Genomic DNA, 19068 nt, shown 5'->3' with positions numbered 1-19068 from the left:
TCCTAACTGGGTAAAGTTCATGTAATTTGCATTTCCCTAGTTGCTAAGGTCATTGAACACTTTGTAAGATTTTTTAAAGCTTATTTTCTTTATATTGAGAACTCTATTTAGAGCTATGCCCCCATTTTTTCAATTGAGACTTTTGAGTTGTTGGTTGTTGGGTTTTTTGTTTTGTTTGAGTTTTTTGTATACTCTGGATCGTAATACTTTATTGGATGTATAGCTGGCAAAGATATTCTCACATTTTGTGGATTTCAACTTCACTCAGTTGCTTGTTTCCTTTGCTGTACAATTTTTAGTTTGGTGAGGCCCCAGTTCTCAGTTTTTGGCCTTCTTTTTCTGATCATTTTTTACCCATGAGAGTCCTAGAGACTGACTTAGGTTTTCACATAGGTAGCAGGAACTTATACACTACATAGTGAACCATTTCACCAGACCTGAGATTTTTAAATACTTTATAGATTTTTAAATCTGTACTATAAACTGTAAGACATGCTTAGGTCTTAGAGGAAGTACACCAGAAACAATACTGGCCGGGCGGTGGTGGTGCACACCTTTAATCCCAGCACTAGGGAGGTAGAGGCAGGTGGATCTCTGTGAGTTCAAGGCCAGCTCGGTCTACAAGAACTAGTTCCAGGACAGCCCTCAAAGCTACAGAGAAACCCTGTCTCGAAAAAATGTTCAACTATCCCCTTTTTGCTTTGTTTTGATGACTAGATTTTTATTTTATCACTATATATTTGTTGTTCAATTTTTCTGGCAGAAAATAATAAGTAAATAATGGGCTCTGTTTTACCAAGTAAAAGTTTTTACTTTATGGAAGTAAAATTAAGTTAATACAATTCATATTAATAATTTGATGTTTATTAAAGGTAATATGTCATTCTATCTTCTTTATAGGATTTTATAGATAATTTTCAAGCAGTTAAAAACGCCTTGGCTGAAGCAACTGCTCAAGCAGCAGGAATGGCTGCTGATGGTGTAATGGAACTGGCTCGAAGGAGTTCTAGGCTTGCATTGGATGTTAACATAAAAGCCCCTATTGTGGTCATTCCGCAGTCTCCAGTGTCTCACAATGTTTTTGTTGCTGATTTTGGCTTAATTACAATGAAAAATACATTTGTTACTGTAACAGAAATCCAGAGTAATCTCCCACCTGTAATTGATTTGATAACAATAAAATTGAGTGAAATGAGACTATACAGGTAAGCTTTTCACAGCCTGTTTATGTAAAATAATAAATCTTTTCTTAATCCTTAGACTAAAGGACTGGATATCTTTAGAATTCTCTTTATAGTGTGATTCTTGCTAGATCACTTATACTCTTTCAAAAAACCACCTAGAAATATTTGAAAACTGCTACTTAGATCTTGATGAAAACTGTAAACTTACCTGGAGTATATTTTCATATTTGTATAATTCTTTATAAGGATAAGATAGAAATGGAGAAATTTGACATGAAACTTTGCAACACATAGTCTTCCCCAATCTATTCTGTCAGCTTTGAATATTTTTAAGCAACTTTATTGAGAAATAGTTGACTTATAAAAATGTTTGTACTTAATGACAAAAAATTGTTCAGAGTACTCACTCCCTTTTTAGTCATTAATGTTTATGATGTTATTTCTTATATTTTTGTTATATCCTTTTGCTCATCAGAATCAGTATAAGTGTATTAATTTTATGATTTCAAGTCTGCTTTTTACCTCATTGTTTTTCTTTCATTATGTTCTGTTTACTATTTTTTCAGTTGTAAACTCTTGGTTCAGTTTTTCTCTTTGTCTTAGTTTCTTTAGATGGTAACTAAGATTATTGATTTTGTTTTTAATGTAAGCCAGACTTCTATAAATTTAATTTCTTCCCAGAATCCTTGTTTCCTTTGGAGTTCCCTGGCTTTGTCTTTTTTAACCTTCTTGTAGGAGGAATAATAAAAACCCAGAGACAGCTATTGGAGTTCAACCTGAAGATCAGAGAAGCAAAGCAGCTAAACCACTAGAGAGTTCGTACCTCTATGAAATCTTTTTTTTAATTTTTTTTTTATTTTTCTATTCAAAAATTTACACTTCCTCCCCTCCTTCCATTCCCCTCCTGCTCCTCCACTCCCCCTCCCTCTTTAAGAGAGGGCAGGGAACCCTGCTCTGTGGGAAGTCCAAGGCCCTCCTACCCTACATCCAGGCCTAGGAAGGTGTGCATCCAAATAGACTAGGGTTCCAAAAAGCCATGCAGTAGAAACAAGTCCTAGTGCCTTCTTCAATGGCTTCTCAGTCAGCCCCCTTTGTCAGCCTCATTCAGAGAGTCTGGTTTGATCACATGCTCGTTCAGTCCTGGTCCAGCTGCATTTGGTGAGCTCCCATTAGAAGAGGCACTCTGCTTCAGCAGGTGGACCAACTCCTTGTGATCCTGACTTCCTTGCTAGTCTTCTCCCTCCTTCTGCTCTTCAACTGGACCTTGGGAGCTCAGTCCGTTGCTCTGACGAGGGTCTCTGTCTCTATGAAATCTTCAGACTGAAAGAGAACTAGTTCCTGTCTCATCCCACCTTATGTTCCTCTCTAGTGGTAATATTAAAGGCATACAGCTCCACTGCCTGGCCTCTGTGACTAACTAGTGTGGCTGCTGGAATTAAAGGTGCTTGCACCCACTGTCTGACCTGTATGGACGACTAGTGTGGCTGCATTGCACTGACTTTCAGGCAAGCTTTAAACACAAATAATACACCACTGTACCCTCTTTTTACTGTCTCTTTGTAAGTCATCTGACAACAGGAGTAACTGAAGCAAGTCATAGGTTACCAGCACTCACACTTCCCCACCCCCAACGCTCAGGGATTCTTTTCCCCCAACCTTTTTGGAGGAAAGCATTTCCGGCAGGAATGTAAATCTGATTCATTTTGCTCATCTTTGATAAGGGGACCGTTTCCATCAGTTGAATATTTAAGGATTAATTCAACTCAATGGATGAAGGGGTAGGACCAAGTATAATCATGAAAAAATTTTTATAAGGAACCAGTAAATAGTGCATACTTTATTGGATTGTTGTAGTACATATTAATTAGGTTGCTGGAAAAATAATGGAAAATTGGTCAAAAGGAGACAAAAACTGAAGGTTAGGCAAAGAGTTTGGTAACTATGACCGTAATTCACAAAAAGTTACAGTTGACCTACTTCTTTGTAGATGAATGAAGTCAGAGCTAACCAGTTATAGGAAATAGAGTCAATAGTAACTTACTAAGTGGATGAGGGAGTTATAGTAGAGGAGATACTAAAATTTTCTTTAGCTTGTAATGCTTATAAAACTCTACTTGTTGTTAATGCAGTTCACTGAGAGAAGACAGAACCAAAAATAAAAACAGTACACTGGCAATACTTGTTTCTGTAATGTACAGAATAGCTTAGAAATAAATATAAGGAGAGATCTAAAAATACCTAGAAGATAATCGTTTATATATTTCGATATTAAAATAAAGATCTTGTTTAAATTCTTAAATACAGAAGTTTAGTAATACATGACTAGTCCTTCAGGTTGTTGGACTGAGTGGTAAAAAGATCTTAGACTGCAGCACAGGAAAGCCTGATGAGGAGTGCAGACATTTAAGAAATTCGCATAAGAGGAGCCCTCAGAAGTGAGCCAGAAAAGACCAGTGGGATGGCTTAGCAGGTCAGCCTCCTTCCTCCAAGATTTCTGTATCTGGGATCTGCATGGTGGAAGGTGGAAAGAGAGAATGAACCCACCATGCTATCGTCTGACATTGACGAGAGCCATGACAGTTGTGTCCTCTCCCTCATAAGGAAACAAAAAAATATAATTTGAAATGTTAACAAATAGCAAAAGAGAGAGGAGAGGAAACTGAGAGACTGTATTGAGGTTTTGTTATTGTTAAACATGAATTCATAGTATTAGAAGTTGTTTTTCATCTAGTACTTATTGTATAGCTATGTGTTATACATAGCCATTAAAGTTTCATATCCATTTGTATTATAGCATTTCCCTGTGGGCTTTAGATATCTTCACTCACTACCATCAAATGGAGATAACAAGCCTGCATACTTATTTAAATGTCGTTTTACTCCATAAACTGTTTATGAAAGAGTGGCGCCCAACTTGGGGCCCCTGGTAAGCCACAGTCAAATGGCAATACAGATTATTAGAAATGGGTTGAATCAATATGTGAGAGTTAGCCAATAAGAGGCTAGAACTAATGGGCCACAGTCAGTAATTTAATTAATACAATTTGGTGTTCTTATTTTGGGTATAAACTAGCCAGGTGGCGGGAACCCAGCCCGCCAACCTCATTACAACGTGAAATGGTTTCATAATAAGGTATTTTGAGTAATCCCTGTTTATATTCATGTTTTTCTGTTATTGAACTGATAACTAAAATTGAAGTCATCTCTTACTAATACAGTTTAAAAATTTGAAGTCACTAAAATATATGGAATATTATTGGGGAGTAGCCATTATTATTACCTGAAGGTTCAAAGGATGTATCCGTGGGGCAGTTACATTGTTTTTTTTTTTTGGTTTTTCGAGACAGGGTTTCTCTGCAGCTTTAGAGCCTGTCCTGGAGCTAGCTCTTGTAGACCAGGCTGGTCTCGAACTCACAGAGATCCGCCTGCCTCTGCCTCCCGAGTGCTGGGATTAAAGGCATGCGCCACCACCGCCCGGCTACATTGTTTTTTGAAGGAATTGGGTCACCTACTTCTTTTCAGTGTTACTGTGATAACCATTTGGGAAGGCAAATATGGTACATCTTCGTGTGAAGTTGTGTATATTCAGCAGTTTTGATCCACAGAGAAAGATGTCTAGTGGGATGGAATAGTTCTTTTTGATATATAATTTTGTTTTTCTCTTCACACAAATTGCCGATGTTTCTGACAATAAAAAAAAATAATACGTTAATCATACATCTGTTTTCCTGCCTGAATATATACACAACAGTACAAAACAATGTATATTTTCCAATTAGGTCTCAGTTTATGACTAATGCATACCAGGAAGTGCTTGACCTGCTACTACCTTTGAACCTGGAAGTGATTGTTGAACGAAACTTATCCTGGGAATGGTACAAGGAAGTTCCTTGTTTAAATGTAAAAGCTCAGCTAAAACCCATGGAGGTAATGTTTTTACGGCTTTTGATTTCTCTTACAGCTGACGGTATTATCTTAGCAACATAAATTTCCTGGCAAGAATTTAGGAATATTCAGGTTCGTCAGAATTTAAATGGTAGCTTGCAAACTAGAACTCATTTAGTGTTCTCCATTTGTTCTCTGTCAGATATTTGAGTGCCTGCTGTGTGCTAACCTTTATGTTAGATTTTAAAGATACTGTGACAGAAAAGCTATGATGTCTCATATTTGAATACTTAAGTCACCAGGGAAGTAGAACTCTTTGGTAGGATTAGAAGGATTAGGAGGTGTGGCATTGTTGGAGGAAGTATATCCTGGGAGTGGGAGAGGGGGCAGGCCTTGAGGTTTCAAAAGCCCTTGCCAGACAATGTCTCTTGGTTTATGGATCAGGATGTAGTTCTAGGCTACTGCTCCAGCAGCATACTCCCCTCTGTGTTTCCCACCTTGGTGATAATGGACTAAACCTCAGAAACTTTAAGCAAGTGCTTCAAATTATTTCTTTTGTAACAGTTGCCTTGGTCATGATGTTTTTACAGCAATAGGCACTTCAGTTGATTAGATGAACCTATTCATATTGTGAAGGGTAATTGAGTTTGCTCACTCTGTTTTGTATTAACCATCAACCTAACCTTAAAAAAAATACCTTTATAGGAACACTTTAAGTAATGTTTGACAAAATATCTAGCTATTTGCTGTGACAAAACCAACAGAACACATAATTATTCAAAATTTCACTTAAGTCTTTGGTGATGCTTTGATGCTATTTTCAAAACAAAGAATTTGAAGTTTACTTGTTGAATTAGTTCTTAATTATTTGTAAAGTAAGTGTTTTACTCTTCAGCTATAGCTTCTTATAAAATCAGGATTTCATTCTTTATATAAGGACTTTTGTAAAGAATAAATAAAATACTTCATATAAATCATATTGTAAACTGTATTTTTCATTGCATAAGTATATTTGTTTATTTTGTATTTAAAATGATGTGCCTCCTAATTAAAATCAAAGTCTAAATAGTTAGATGACTCCATAAAAATAAAAGCTTACATCAAAACCTTAAAATGACTGAATTACATAGGACATCTATAACAGTTCATCATAGCAATTGACAGTATCTGTATTTTATAAACTAATAGTTATCACTTCATCGGTAGAAGACTGAATATTTGGTCAGTAAAAATCTTTACAGCCTTAAAATTGGTTTATGGAAAAACGAGTGTTCATTTTTATCCTGTGAGTCCAGGAAATAGGACTTTTAAAAAACAAACCTTGGGTGCTGGAGAGATGTCTCAGTGTTAAGAGCATTTCACATTTCCTGAGGACCTGGAAATTCCCAGCACCCCTGTGGCATATTATAATGGATTGTAACTCTAGTTCCAGGGAATCCGAAGCCCTCTTCTGCTCTCTGCTGGAACTAGGCATGTGTGTGGTGATGCACAGACAAAACAGTCACATGCATAAAATATTTAAAGCACTTTTCCTTCTTTCAGGTGGATATTTTCTTTTTGTAAATCTTACTTTGTTTTTAACAGTTCATCCTTAGTCAAGAAGATTTAACAACCATCTTTCAAACATTGTATGGTAATATATGGTATGGACGAGATGTTTCTGTCCCATCTTCTGTAAGTAAAGACAGCGAAATCATGACTAGTGGAGCCAACCATGTTTCCAACCATTCAGGTGTGTGTTTAGTCTGTCTTTCTCTCTGGCTTCTTTCTCTTCTTTTCCTTTTTGCCCTTTTTGTCCTCCAATTTTTTTCCTCTAGTTCTTGGTAAAGGATACTTAATAATTCTCGAATTAGGTAGTTTCACTTAGGCAATTTTAAATGATCTGTTTTTAGTTATTCTGTTTATTATGTATGTATGTATGTGTTGAATCAAAGTTCTTAGTTCCATTATGACAAAAAATTCTTAGAATTCTTGTTTTTCTTTCCTGCTCTTTTACTTTCCGCATTTTCAGTTTTTCAGCATATATAATAGACAACTTACTATCCATTGATATTTAAGGAATATCAAAATACTGGAAGTGTGACAATAGGATAATCATTATAGATGATGAATTTTTTTGAGACAAGGTTTCTCTGTGTAGCTTTGGTGCCTGTGCTGGAACTAGCTTTTGTAGACCCGCTGGCCTCAAACTCACAGAGATCAGTCTACCTCTGCTTCCCAAGTGCTGGGATTACAGGCGCATGGGCCACCACCACCTGGCATAGATGATGAATTTTAACAAAAGTTGGAGAGTTAATGGAGGAAAAATAGTAGAGTGAAACGAGGGAAGAAACTTGTTCCAGTGCTGGTGGCCAGGTGCTGTGTGGGTGTGACCACTTCTAACTGCAGCACCAGCACATGGAGTGTGGGCTTAGGTTAGGGTGCTCGGGTGACTTTGAGGCTCAAAAATAAAATTATATCCTCGTTTTAATTTTTATAGGTGATCACAAATCTGCCTCTTTTAAAGTGAAATTTGCTAATTCACAGTGCCTGCTTCTCCAAAGCCCTGAAATATTTCACAGCTTTACTACTCAGAATCCTACACAAATGCAATATAATATGAAAGCCCATCCTCACTAGGTAGGATAATCAGCCTCATCCCTAATTATTAAATATGAGTGGTTCAAAATGAGGTAAACCAATAGAACACAGGCATGAAAGAAACAGATAAATAAAATATGTATTATGAATAAAAAAGAGGTAATACAAATAAAAGTAGGTCTTCAAATAAACAGTTATTTACAGGAGCTTGCTAAGAGGTGAAAGTAGTAGCTAGATGGATCCTGCCAGTACCGTAAGCCTTCCCCTTCCAATGATAGAAAAAAGTTCTTGGAAACTGAAAGTATAAAGTATATGATTGCTTATTTTTTAAAAAATAATAATACTAACTATAGTGTTAGAATATAAGTATTCAAGAATATGACCTGAAATAATCGCCTATAGTATAAAGAGAGAAAACAATAGGGATGGACAAATGAGAAAAAAGTAAGAGTGATATTTCAGTTCAGAAGTTCCAGTTCCAGTGAGCTAGATTTCAGTGGTAGAAATAACTGAGACAAGGAAGAAAACCTTGAGAAAAGTAACTAGATTCAACCCTCCAGATTTGTGACTCCTGTTCTCAGCCATAGAGAACACACAGGTCTAAGCAGACTGATTAAACTAAGACACATATGTAAACACAATTTTCTGAAACATTAGGCCTAAAAAAAGTAGATTTTTAAAATTTGAGAGAAAAACAGGCTGCCTATTATAGATTTCCAAAAGAATTGGAAGGATAATTGATTTTTGTTATTGTTGCTTTTTCTGTAAACCTGTTGAAGTAGGACCGCTGAATTATAAAAGACAATGGAACAGTATTTCAAAATTTAAACAATGTGATTTTGAAGCTAGGACATGGTCAAATACTACTCCTCAATGTGAAAACAAAATAATTCTGTTTTAGTAACTTAGAGTTGACTCAAATTCTTCCAGATTTTCTCCGAAAGAAATTATTCTAAAAATATATCCAGCAAGATAAATTAAGAATCAGGAAAGAAGAAACTGTGATATCAAAAACTTTAGTAACCTAGGAATACATTTAATAAGGATCCCAAAATTGTCCATATGATTAGGCTAGAAATTCAGTTTCTTTGAAAAGGAATTCACAGTGCTTTATGGTTTCTTTTTTTTTACTTTATTAAAATACTGAGTTTATTTCACATGTATATTTGTCTCCCTACCATTTCCACATCTGACCACAACTATTACTATGTCCTATCATAACATTCCACACATACTTAAAACCAAGTAAAGGGTGGAGCTCCATCCTTGAAAACAAAACAGGCATTTAAAACAACACAGTCTTGGCAGTGGAACCTGGACAACACTTATGAAACACAGTTGGGAAAGTTCTCACTTTGCATTATAAAAAGGACAGCCAGACATATCAGCTGTTACAGAAATTAAGTAAGACGGAATATTTCAAACTGTTTAAACCATTTTCTTAAAGAGACTTCCTTTCCACTGCCAGAGATCTTGAATAGCCTCCTGGTCAGTCATCCAGAAGCAATTCTTCACATAATTAATGAACTTGGCTTCCACTTTGGGAAGAGAGCCACCTTTTTCTATACTTGCTTGCATTTTTGCCTTAATATCTTCTACAGAACTAGGTCCTTTTGGTGTTTTAGGTTTTTTTTCCTGTTTTTTGAAGGACTCTTGACCCTCTGATCTTGGTGTTGATGGTTTTAAGTCATTTCCATGTTGGTTTGATTTTTGTGCATTTTTTTTGACTGGGGTATCTCATACAGATTATTTATTTATTTATTTATTTATGATTAGAAATTTTCACCTCCTCCCATTTCCCTCCTCCTCCACATCCCCCTCTCCCTCCCTCTCCAGTCGAAAGAGCAGTCAGGGTTCCCTGTCCTGTGGGAAGTCCAAGGTCCTCCCGCCTCCATCCAGGTTTAGGAAGCTGCACATCCAAACAGACTAGGCTCCCACAAAGCCAGTCCATGCAGTAGGATCAAAACCCAGTGCCATTGTCCTTGGCTTCTCAGTCAGACCTCATTGTCAGCCACGTTCAGAGAGTTTGGTTTGATCACATGGTATATCAGTCCCAGTCCAGCTGGCTTTGGTGAGCTCCCATAGATCAGCCCCACTGTCTCATTTCTGCCTTCCTTTCTCATGTTCTTTCCTTCTGCTCCTTATTTGGACATTGGGAGCTCAGTCCAGTGCTCCAGTGTGGGTCTCTGTCTCTAGCTTCATCCATCGCCAGATGATGGTTCTTTGGTGATATGCAAGATATTCATCAGTATGGCTATAGGATAGGGCCATTTCAGGCTCCCTCTCCTCAGCTGCCCAAGGATCTAGCTGGGGACATCTCCATGGACACCTGGGAACACCTCTAGAGTCAAGTCTCTTGCCAGCACTAAAATGGCTCCCTTAAGATATATACTTCCCTACTCCCATATCCACCTTTCCTCCATCCCAACCGTCCCATTCCCCCAAGCTCTCCCCATCTTCCCCTCCTCACTTTTTTCTCACCATCTTCCTTTATTTCCACCCCACCCCCCACCTCCAAGTTTCCAATTTTGCCTGGCAATCTTGTCTCCTTCCAATATCCAGGAAGATAACTATATGTTTTTCTTTGGGTTCACCTTCTTATTTAGCTTCTCTAGGGTCACAAATCATAGGCTCAATATCCTTTATTTTTGGCTAGAATCCAGATTTCTTCACTGGAATTTTTCTTCAGCTTCTCATCATCAAAATCATCATCGTCACCATCTTCATCATTCTCATCAGCCTCCTCATCTTCATCATCATCCTTATCAAGTTTTACTTTTTTTCTGTGGAACCTTGTTGCCACCTCCAGGACCAGATCGCTTTCCAGACATACTCAACAGCTTTACATCCTTCTCATCTTCATCTTCTGACTCTGCATCTTCCTCTATAGCTACTAGGTGCTGTCCACTAATGTGCACAGGCCCTGAACCACACTTCAGTCTTAAGACCACAGGAGGTGTTATTTCAAATCTCCCAAGAGAAACTGTTGGCTATACAGACATTTTCAAAGTTACTTTAATTGGACTGCCTTCATAGTTCATTGCTTCTGCCTCTACGATGTGTAATTCGTCTTTTGCCCCAGCACCTAAACTAACCGTTCTTAGAGATAACTGGTGCTCATTCTCATCATTATCCACCTTAAAGTGATAATCTTTGTCGGCTTTTAGTTCACAACTGAAAAGGTAGTTCTGAGGCCTTAGAGGGCTCATGTCCATGTTCATCGAGTCTTCCATGAGGTGGAGGCGCGTTCTCCGGTGGCAGAGAAGTCGGAAGGAGGATACTGCCTGCTGCTCCTCAGAACAGGCACGCAGGACGGAATCACGCCAGGGAAAACTGCTTTATGGTTCTATAGTACAGTGTTGGGTTATTACATTCACCTCACTCAGAATGCTTGCAGGTACCTAAATGGAATAATGTCTCCAGAAAAAGAGACCCAAAGTGTTGCTCAGGGATAGGGTGCATTGGTAGTATACACAAGACCCTGGCATTGTTCCCTAATAATGCAAGAGAAAGAACAGGGAAAAAAGGATAGATTTCATAAAATATATATAGAAAAGCAACTACATATGCACATGATAAAATAGCTTCTGTTCTTAAATATCTGCTATAATGGTACAGAACTGAAGTATATTAACATTTACATGATTTGGTATTAAATTATTCACATGTGAGAAAAGAACATGTTTGTATTGGAGAGTTAGCAGAGGCAGTAGTATAATGAGCTATGAATTGTAAATCACCTTTGAAAACTGTAGTCAGTTCATGAAGAATTATGTATGGCAAACCCTTTGTAGATGGCCTTCTCTCAACCAAGGAGCTCTATTTTCTAGAGCTGCTTTCTTGTCCCTGTATACTGAGAGTCACTCAAGATTGCAGGGTATGGCATTGAAATAGATCTTATAAAGTATTTTTTAAAATTATTTAGTTGATGCATATATATTTCATTTTATATAAGTTTATGTATAAGTCAATTAATATAAATTGCCTGATTTAGTGATACTTTTGTCTGGAGTTACATTAAGTGAGAACTAAGAATTACTGTGTTTGTATTATAAGCCTAATTAATATATACATGTGTATATATTTTGATTTTAAAATTTTAAGTGTAAAAAAATTGAATTCCTATTAGAACAAGTTTTAAATTGACATCTAAATTACATTGTTTTGTCTAGGTATCTTTAAAGAACAAATTGAATTTAAATTGTTAGATACTCTATGTGTGTGTGTATTTGTTTTATACATTATTTAATCTCTAAAATAAGCCCCATGTTCATAATTCCAATATTTGAAAGTACAGTTGTAATCCCCAAGAGGAAACAAGCTCTAAGTGTTTAATTCTTTCTCTCCACTTAAGAAAGAATGTTACCTTTAAGTTTGTTTTTTGTTTTTGAGACTCTGTGTGTGTGTGTGTGTGTGTGTGTGTGTGTGTGTGTGTTTTTCTGGCTGTCCTAGAACTCAGTCTGTAGACCAGACTGGCCTTGAACTCAGATCCACCTGCCTCTGAAGAAAGAATGTTAATCTAGACTTCCATGTTGAATTTTCTAAACCTTTGAACTTCCTTGACTATCATTTTACTGCACTCATGTAATTAGTAATTTGGTGTATATCGTGTGTGCTACAGCTCTCTGCTCTTCTAATGGTTTTCATTCTGTGGCAGGTACCATGGTGACAGCTGCTGTGGTGGAAGTCCACCCCCAGGCCTCTCAGGTTAACACGACTCTGAACGTTAGTTTCAGGACTGATTACCTCACCATGGCACTTTACAGTCCAGGGCCTGAACAGGTACGCTGCAGAAGAGAAACTATGTCTAGATTTAAAAGAAATTATGTAAATAAAGCATATATCACTATTTATTAAATACTAGTTTTAATATTTTGTGTATATTTTATAATTTATGTTCTTTTGAGAAAAGGTTGGTATTTTCAGTAATTATTTCATTTTCATTTTTAAGTGACATGTTTCATAAAGCCAAAAATATGAAAAACAAAATTTGAAAGTAGTACATATTTTTTTTGACCTTTTCATTATAGATAGCCCTTTGAAAATTGAGAATTTGGGATTTACAGTGTTGAACATTAAAGTTTGCTTAGCATACAGAAGACCATACACAGGGTTAGTTTAGCATCCAGAAAATAAAAATAGAAGTCCGAGTGTGGTGACACACACTTTAATCTCAGCTCTTGGGAGGGAGAAGCAAGCAGGCCTGTGAGAGTTCAAGGGTAGCATGAACTGTAAAGGAAGTTTTACAGGACAGCCAGGGCTATGCAGATGGCCCTCGCTCAGCAACAAAAAAAAAAATAAATAAATACGTAAAAGTTAACAAGAGAAATAAAATAATGGATCTGATATTTCATAAAAGCCAATGTCATGACTTGTAGATAGTTTTAGCACAAAGTATACATTAATCCTGTGTTTCTGTGTAATTTTGATGTTGATTTTTTGCACAGGCCTTCTTTACAGATGTTCGTGATCCTTCTCTGAAACTTGCTGAATTTAAATTGGAGAATATTATAAGTAGTTTGAAACTGTATACAGATGGCTCTACATTCTCTTCATTCTCATTAAAAAACTGTATTTTAGATGATAAAAGGCCTCATGTCATGAAAGCCACGCCTAGGTATGTATTATCATAATTTTGAGCTATTGAGGAAAGATTCTTCGTTTTTATAGAACTTATACTCAAAATTACCTTTATATATATTCATGAGGGGTCTTGAGAACTTCAGTGCATCATGGTATTTGTTTATGTTTGAAATGTTGGTGAATTTATTGAATACATAGAACTAACTAGTGAAGTTAGATGGGAAATGTATGAAATCAAGAAGAAAATATAAACTGATATACAGAATTCTTATAATTTCTCAACTAGATTTCCCCCATTGTGAAAAGTTATATACCTGAAGTTTTATAAGTTCATTATTCTTCAAAAGACATGCTCACAGAATATTTGTTTGCTGTCAGTAAAAGGATAGACAGCTTTTTAAGCTTTATTGGTATGTTTGGTTATTTTAAATTACCCATACGTGCGAAATTGTGTTTTTCAGAATGATAGGACTGACACTTGGGTTTGACAAAAAGGACATGGTGGATGTAAAGTATAGAAGAATCAGAGATGCTTTTGTGACTGACGCAATTGTGCAAGAGATGTATGTTTGTGCCAGTGTGGAGTTTCTGATGACTGTTGCACATGTCTTTTTTGATGCCTACATGACTAGTACAGCTTTAGAAACCAGTGTTCAAGCATGGACTACTAAAGAAGGTTAGTTACCACATAAAAATATCAATGTCTTATTACTGCAGCTATAGTTACCTCAATTAGTCTTCTCAGTGTTTAGAGTAAACATTAATAAATTAAAAGTCTTTATGTATGTAAATAATAAATAAAAATTAATAATAAAATAAGTAAATTATAACATTTTGGTTTTTTGTTTGTTTTGTTTTGTTTTCCAAGACAGGATTTCTCTGTGTGGCCTTGGCTGTCCTGTAACTCTCTCTCTAGAGACCAGGCTGGCCTTGAACTCAGAGATTCAGGTGGCTCTGCTACTGGAGTGCTAGGATTAAAGGCTTGTACCACCACCACCTGGCTGCAGTTTGTAGTATTTTGAGTTTGTATTTTCGAGAAAGGGTTTCATGTGGTTCTTGCTGTCCTTAAACTTAGTTCTGAAGCAAACTTTACTGTTCAACACAAACTTACTTCTGAAGCTGAAGAACTCCCAATCCTCCTGCCTCTCTTCTCCTCACTACTGGGATGAACAGTCTGTGCCACTCTGCCTGCCTTTGTTGTTTGAAGGTCTGAGTATGAGATTTGCAAGTAGTTGTTCTCTGCAGTCAGTAACAAACAGGAGAGATAATGAATCAAGTGTTGTTCTTTAAGTTAAATATGGTGTTTGAATTTAAAGATCTCATTAACTTTATATTCCCTTCTAGGTTTTAGCATATAATATTTCTGTTTTCTTTTACATATTCAATATGATATAGTTGAATGAGTGTTGAGAAATCGAAATCGATTTAGATCCAGTTCTACCATTAAACAGTAGAGACTTTTTCCCATAGTGTGATTCATATTTCTGTAAATAAATGGAGGTTTGATGGCAGAGTATGTGCATAGCATATACAAAGGTAGTTCTAGTTCCGTCCCTGCGGTGTGTGTTGGGGGATATTGCCTATCTCGAAAGAAATACATAATAAATGTTTTTTAATATTTCACGTTGAGTGACGTAACTAGAGCTATTCCTCTTTACTCTTCATAAATAATATGTATACGTTTGATTCTATTTTAGAACCTCCACAGGATTTAGGGAAGTGGGAAATAAATATTCTAATAAAAAACCCCGAGATTGTTTTTGTGGCTGACATGACAAGGAATGATGCTCCTGCGTTAGTCATTACAACACAGTGTGAAATTTGCTATAAAGGTGACCCTGAAAGCAATACAGTGACCGCTGCCATTAAAGATCTCCAAGTCAGAGCATGCCCATTTCTTCCAGCCAAGAGAAAGGGCAAAATCACCACTGTGAGTTCATTGTCTTATTCAATTGCAAGTTATTTGGGGGTTACTGTAACTTCTTCAGGAAGTAACTGCCTTCTTCCCAGTCTTGTTCATGACAACAGTAACTTTCTTTGGAATGGAGGGCAGAAGTTAGAGTGCTGTTGCATTTTTCCAGATAGTCTTCATTTAGAGGAACATTCTCAGGACTTAGTTTCATCCTTACACTTTTAAATAACATTTTACTTTGTGGTTCTAACTACGTCAGTGTGAAGATGCTGTTTGACCTTTAAGTTAAACCTATTACTTCCTTATTTTTAAAATTGTGTTTCTGTTTTATTATTTTAATTTTGGGGTGGATTTTTTTTCCCTCAATAATGTGATTTTACTTATAACTTACTTCATGTTTTAGCCCTTTACTTTTACATACTTGATACTTGAATTTTATTCTCTAATTATTTGGTTTTCCAGGATTGGAAATGAAATTCAAGTACTAGGCACATACTTTTCCATTGACCTGTTTCTCCAGTCTGTGAATTTTATTCATTTTGTCTTTAAAGATTCTCAGTAATCTGAAATAAAATGTTAAGGCTGCTAAAGTAAGAATGAAAGTATAAATATTACTCTTATGATTAACTAAAAATAGAAACTTACTTTAGGAAGATCTTATCACATAGCCCAGGCTGGTCATGATCTCATAGGCTTCTTGCTTTAGCTTCCTGAGTGCTGGAATTACTAAATGTACTACCATACCCAGTTAATTTTAAGTCAATATTTATTAATGGTTATGATCTAAAATCGACTGTTTTTATAGTTCTGTGTCATCACTAAGAAAAAAGAGAAAACAGAAAGTGGAGTCCATATTCACTTCTCTTTAGATTATGACACAGTCTTCCATTCACCTTGCCCTTTTGGCATGTATGACCTGTATGACTTTGAAGACCTAGGAGTTAGACTCCCATGTAGGACGCAGATAGGTAGAAGGTCCATAACAGAGTAGTGGGTGGTGCCAGTGGTTTTCTACAATGAAAAGGCTTTTTTTTTTTAAATTATTTATAGAATGTTAGTTAAAACACAGGGGTGGGCATGGAGTTCTAGAGGTCTAGAACTAGCCCACGATAGGTAATTGCCCTCTGGACTGCAACATTCCAATCCTTTCACAGTACTGAAATCCTAATCAAATCATCAGACTCTGCATATACAATTCATTTTCTGGAATTTTCATTCACACACTTTGTATATATTTTTGATAACATCGTCCATGTTGCTCTTTGGGGTTTTGAATGTTCTTACCAATGTTCCCCATGCTTAATTAAACATGTCAGATAAAGCTCTACATTCACCTAGTGAACTTTCAGAAGCAATTAAGTGTACTTATTCTTACCAGCAGGACCAGTGAAATACAATGAGGATGATGTGCTATTTAGCTGATAGGACTTAACCCTTAAAAAATAAATATAGGAAAAATTCCTCATTTGGCTTAGAGGAGTATAGCTTGAAAATGCCTAGGGTCAGGAACCTAGGATATGTGTAGATGAGTAATCCAAGTGTATTATCTCTCTTGCAATTACAGTAAAGACTGTCACCTTGGGTATAGTTCTGTAATGTCACTGGGACCAGAGGATCTTCCACTAACTCATTTGCTTAGCTGTTGGTAGGAGGCTTCAGTTCCTTATCACCCCAGTCTCTCTCTAGACCTGCTTATAGAATAGTTTCTTCTAGGCCAGAGTAAATGACCAATAACATGTTCTTATCAATGTGGGGAACTACAGTAACTTTGAGAATTAAAGTAATAGCATTGATATAATGCACAGATCATTGGATCCGTCTGATAGGTTGCCGTCATACATTGCAAAACCTCCGTGTCATTAGTGTGTGCCAGTGGTCTAATGAGATAAAAATGCTGAAGATCCTCAGTGATGGATGTATGACCAGCTTATGTACTCATGCCCAACAATTGTAAATATTTTGCTTACCGTTCCTGCAGATCTCAGGAGCTTATTGTGAAGTTCATAGACTAATTTAAATAAATATCAGAATTGGGGTATGGGAGATAAATGCTTCATTTGCATTTTAATATTTGTATTATGCTAGTATTTTTGCTTATACTTTATTTTTATAACAATACTGTGTTGATTTAATAATAATTTTCATTTTATAGGTTTTACAGCCTTGTGACTTGTTTTATCAGGCAACTCAGATAGGAACAGATCCACAAATGATTGACATATCAGTAAAATCTCTTACACTAAAGGTAAGTTAAAACATAAACACTTAGCTGGGCGGTGGTGGTGTTTGCCTGGATCGCTGAGTTCAAGGCCACCCTGGTCTACACTAGCTAGTTTCCCGGAGAGGCTCCAAAACTACAGAGGAACCTGTCTTGAAAACAAAACAAAACAAAAACAAACAAAAAACATAAACACTTAAAATTGATTTGGTGGTATGTCTGTCTTAGCTGCTCAAGAGGCCAAAATAAAAGAATCATAAGTTCCAGTCCTGCCTGTAGTAAAGAGCACTGAAGTTTAAGCCAGCCTGGACAATTTAGAGAGACTGTCTAACCATCGACATCTCTCCAGAAAAAGGACTGATCTTATTGTGTAGCAGTAACAGGGCCCAGGATAGACCCCGGTTGACAAAATGTGTGTGTGTGTGTGTGTGTGTGTGTGTGTGTGTGTGTGTGTGTGTATTGGAAGTATATATTAATTTTATAAGATTATTGTAATTTTTATGATAAATCCTTTATTTTGACTAAACTTTTATAGTTGATACCTAGTATACATATAATTGTCATATCTAGTTGGTTTAATAGTAACAAGATTTACAAAAATTTTAATAAATGTATCTAAACATTTTTGTTATAGAAAATTATATCATGCAGTAGTGCCTTTCAGTGTTTAGTCTTAATTCTTCATGTACATTTAGCAAATGTATGTAATCAATATTTAAATTGTTTTCTTCATTTAGGTTTCACCAGTTATCATAAATACCATAATAACTATTACTTCAGCACTTTATACAACTAAGGAAACCATCCCAGAAGAAAACACTTCTTCTATAGCACATTTATGGGACAAGAAGGATACTAAGAATCTGAAAATGTGGTTTCTTGAAGAATCCGATGAAACAGAAAAAGTAGTTCCATCAAACGAATTGGTGCCAGGAGGAGAGACACTGAACTTGAATATTGATTCTATTTTTATAGTTCTCGAAGCTGGAGTTGGTCATAGAACAGTGCCGATGCTGTTGGCAAAGTCACGCATTTTGGGGGAAAGCAAAAACTGGAGTACTTTAATAAATCTCCACTGTCAGCTTGAGCTGGAAGTAAGCGTGTATATAATTTTTCAGGTTTTATGATGCTTCACATAGAATATTCTGGGATCTTATGTCACTTTTAAGTTGAATTTATTGTAAATAATGATACTGACTTTAAACCTATTAGAAGAAAGCTTACACATTTATGCCCTTGAGTGGTTGCTTATATATATTTATAACTTTAAATTTCAAATTACATATCCATATTTTATACTTCAGCTGATTTTTATGAGCTTCAGAGGTGGTGCATTAGGATCTAGAAAGACAGCCCAGCAGCTAAGAGTGTCTTGCTTTTCCAAAGACTCAGAATCTGGTTCCCAGAGTCCATATCAGGCGGCTCACAACTGCCTACAGCTCTGCCCCTACCACTATCTGGGGTCCTCTTTGCACACAGGGACCCACACGGCAGACATTAACACAAATACACATACATACATATTAATAAAAATGAAATCTTTTTGAAAGTGATTTATCAATAGGTAGTTGTATGATTAAGAATTCTGATTTTTGAAACCCTGTCTCAAGAAAAACCGAAAACATTTTGAAGAACTAAGATTGACTTTTTTTTTTTGAAAGGGTAGATTAAATTTATGAATACTAGGTAAGGTCTTTGAGTTTTTA

General features: G+C 36.2%; 1 protein-coding gene and 1 pseudogene across 3 annotated transcripts in view; one reads left to right on the top strand and one right to left on the bottom strand.

Annotated features, from left to right (window-relative positions):
- Nucleotides 1-19068, top strand: part of Vps13a (vacuolar protein sorting 13 homolog A) — a 210967-nt gene that overhangs the window by 103721 nt on the left and 88178 nt on the right. For all 3 annotated transcript variants that reach the window (XM_038349800.2, XM_038349819.2, XM_038349809.1), the window contains 9 exons: nt 901-1205; nt 4964-5111; nt 6654-6801; nt 12307-12431; nt 13097-13266; nt 13694-13908; nt 14930-15162; nt 17297-17389; nt 18100-18456. In XM_038349800.2, the coding sequence (XP_038205728.1) occupies nt 901-1205; nt 4964-5111; nt 6654-6801; nt 12307-12431; nt 13097-13266; nt 13694-13908; nt 14930-15162; nt 17297-17389; nt 18100-18456 (1794 nt within the window). The remainder of the gene's footprint in view (nt 1-900; nt 1206-4963; nt 5112-6653; nt 6802-12306; nt 12432-13096; nt 13267-13693; nt 13909-14929; nt 15163-17296; nt 17390-18099; nt 18457-19068) is intronic.
- Nucleotides 9034-10882, bottom strand: LOC119827882 (annotated as a pseudogene).

Source organism: Arvicola amphibius, chromosome 1 (assembly GCF_903992535.2).
Source record: "Arvicola amphibius chromosome 1, mArvAmp1.2, whole genome shotgun sequence".
Classification (NCBI taxonomy): domain Eukaryota; kingdom Metazoa; phylum Chordata; class Mammalia; order Rodentia; family Cricetidae; genus Arvicola; species Arvicola amphibius.
Note: the sequence above shows the minus strand (reverse complement) of the source record. Positions and strands in the feature narration are given on the sequence as shown.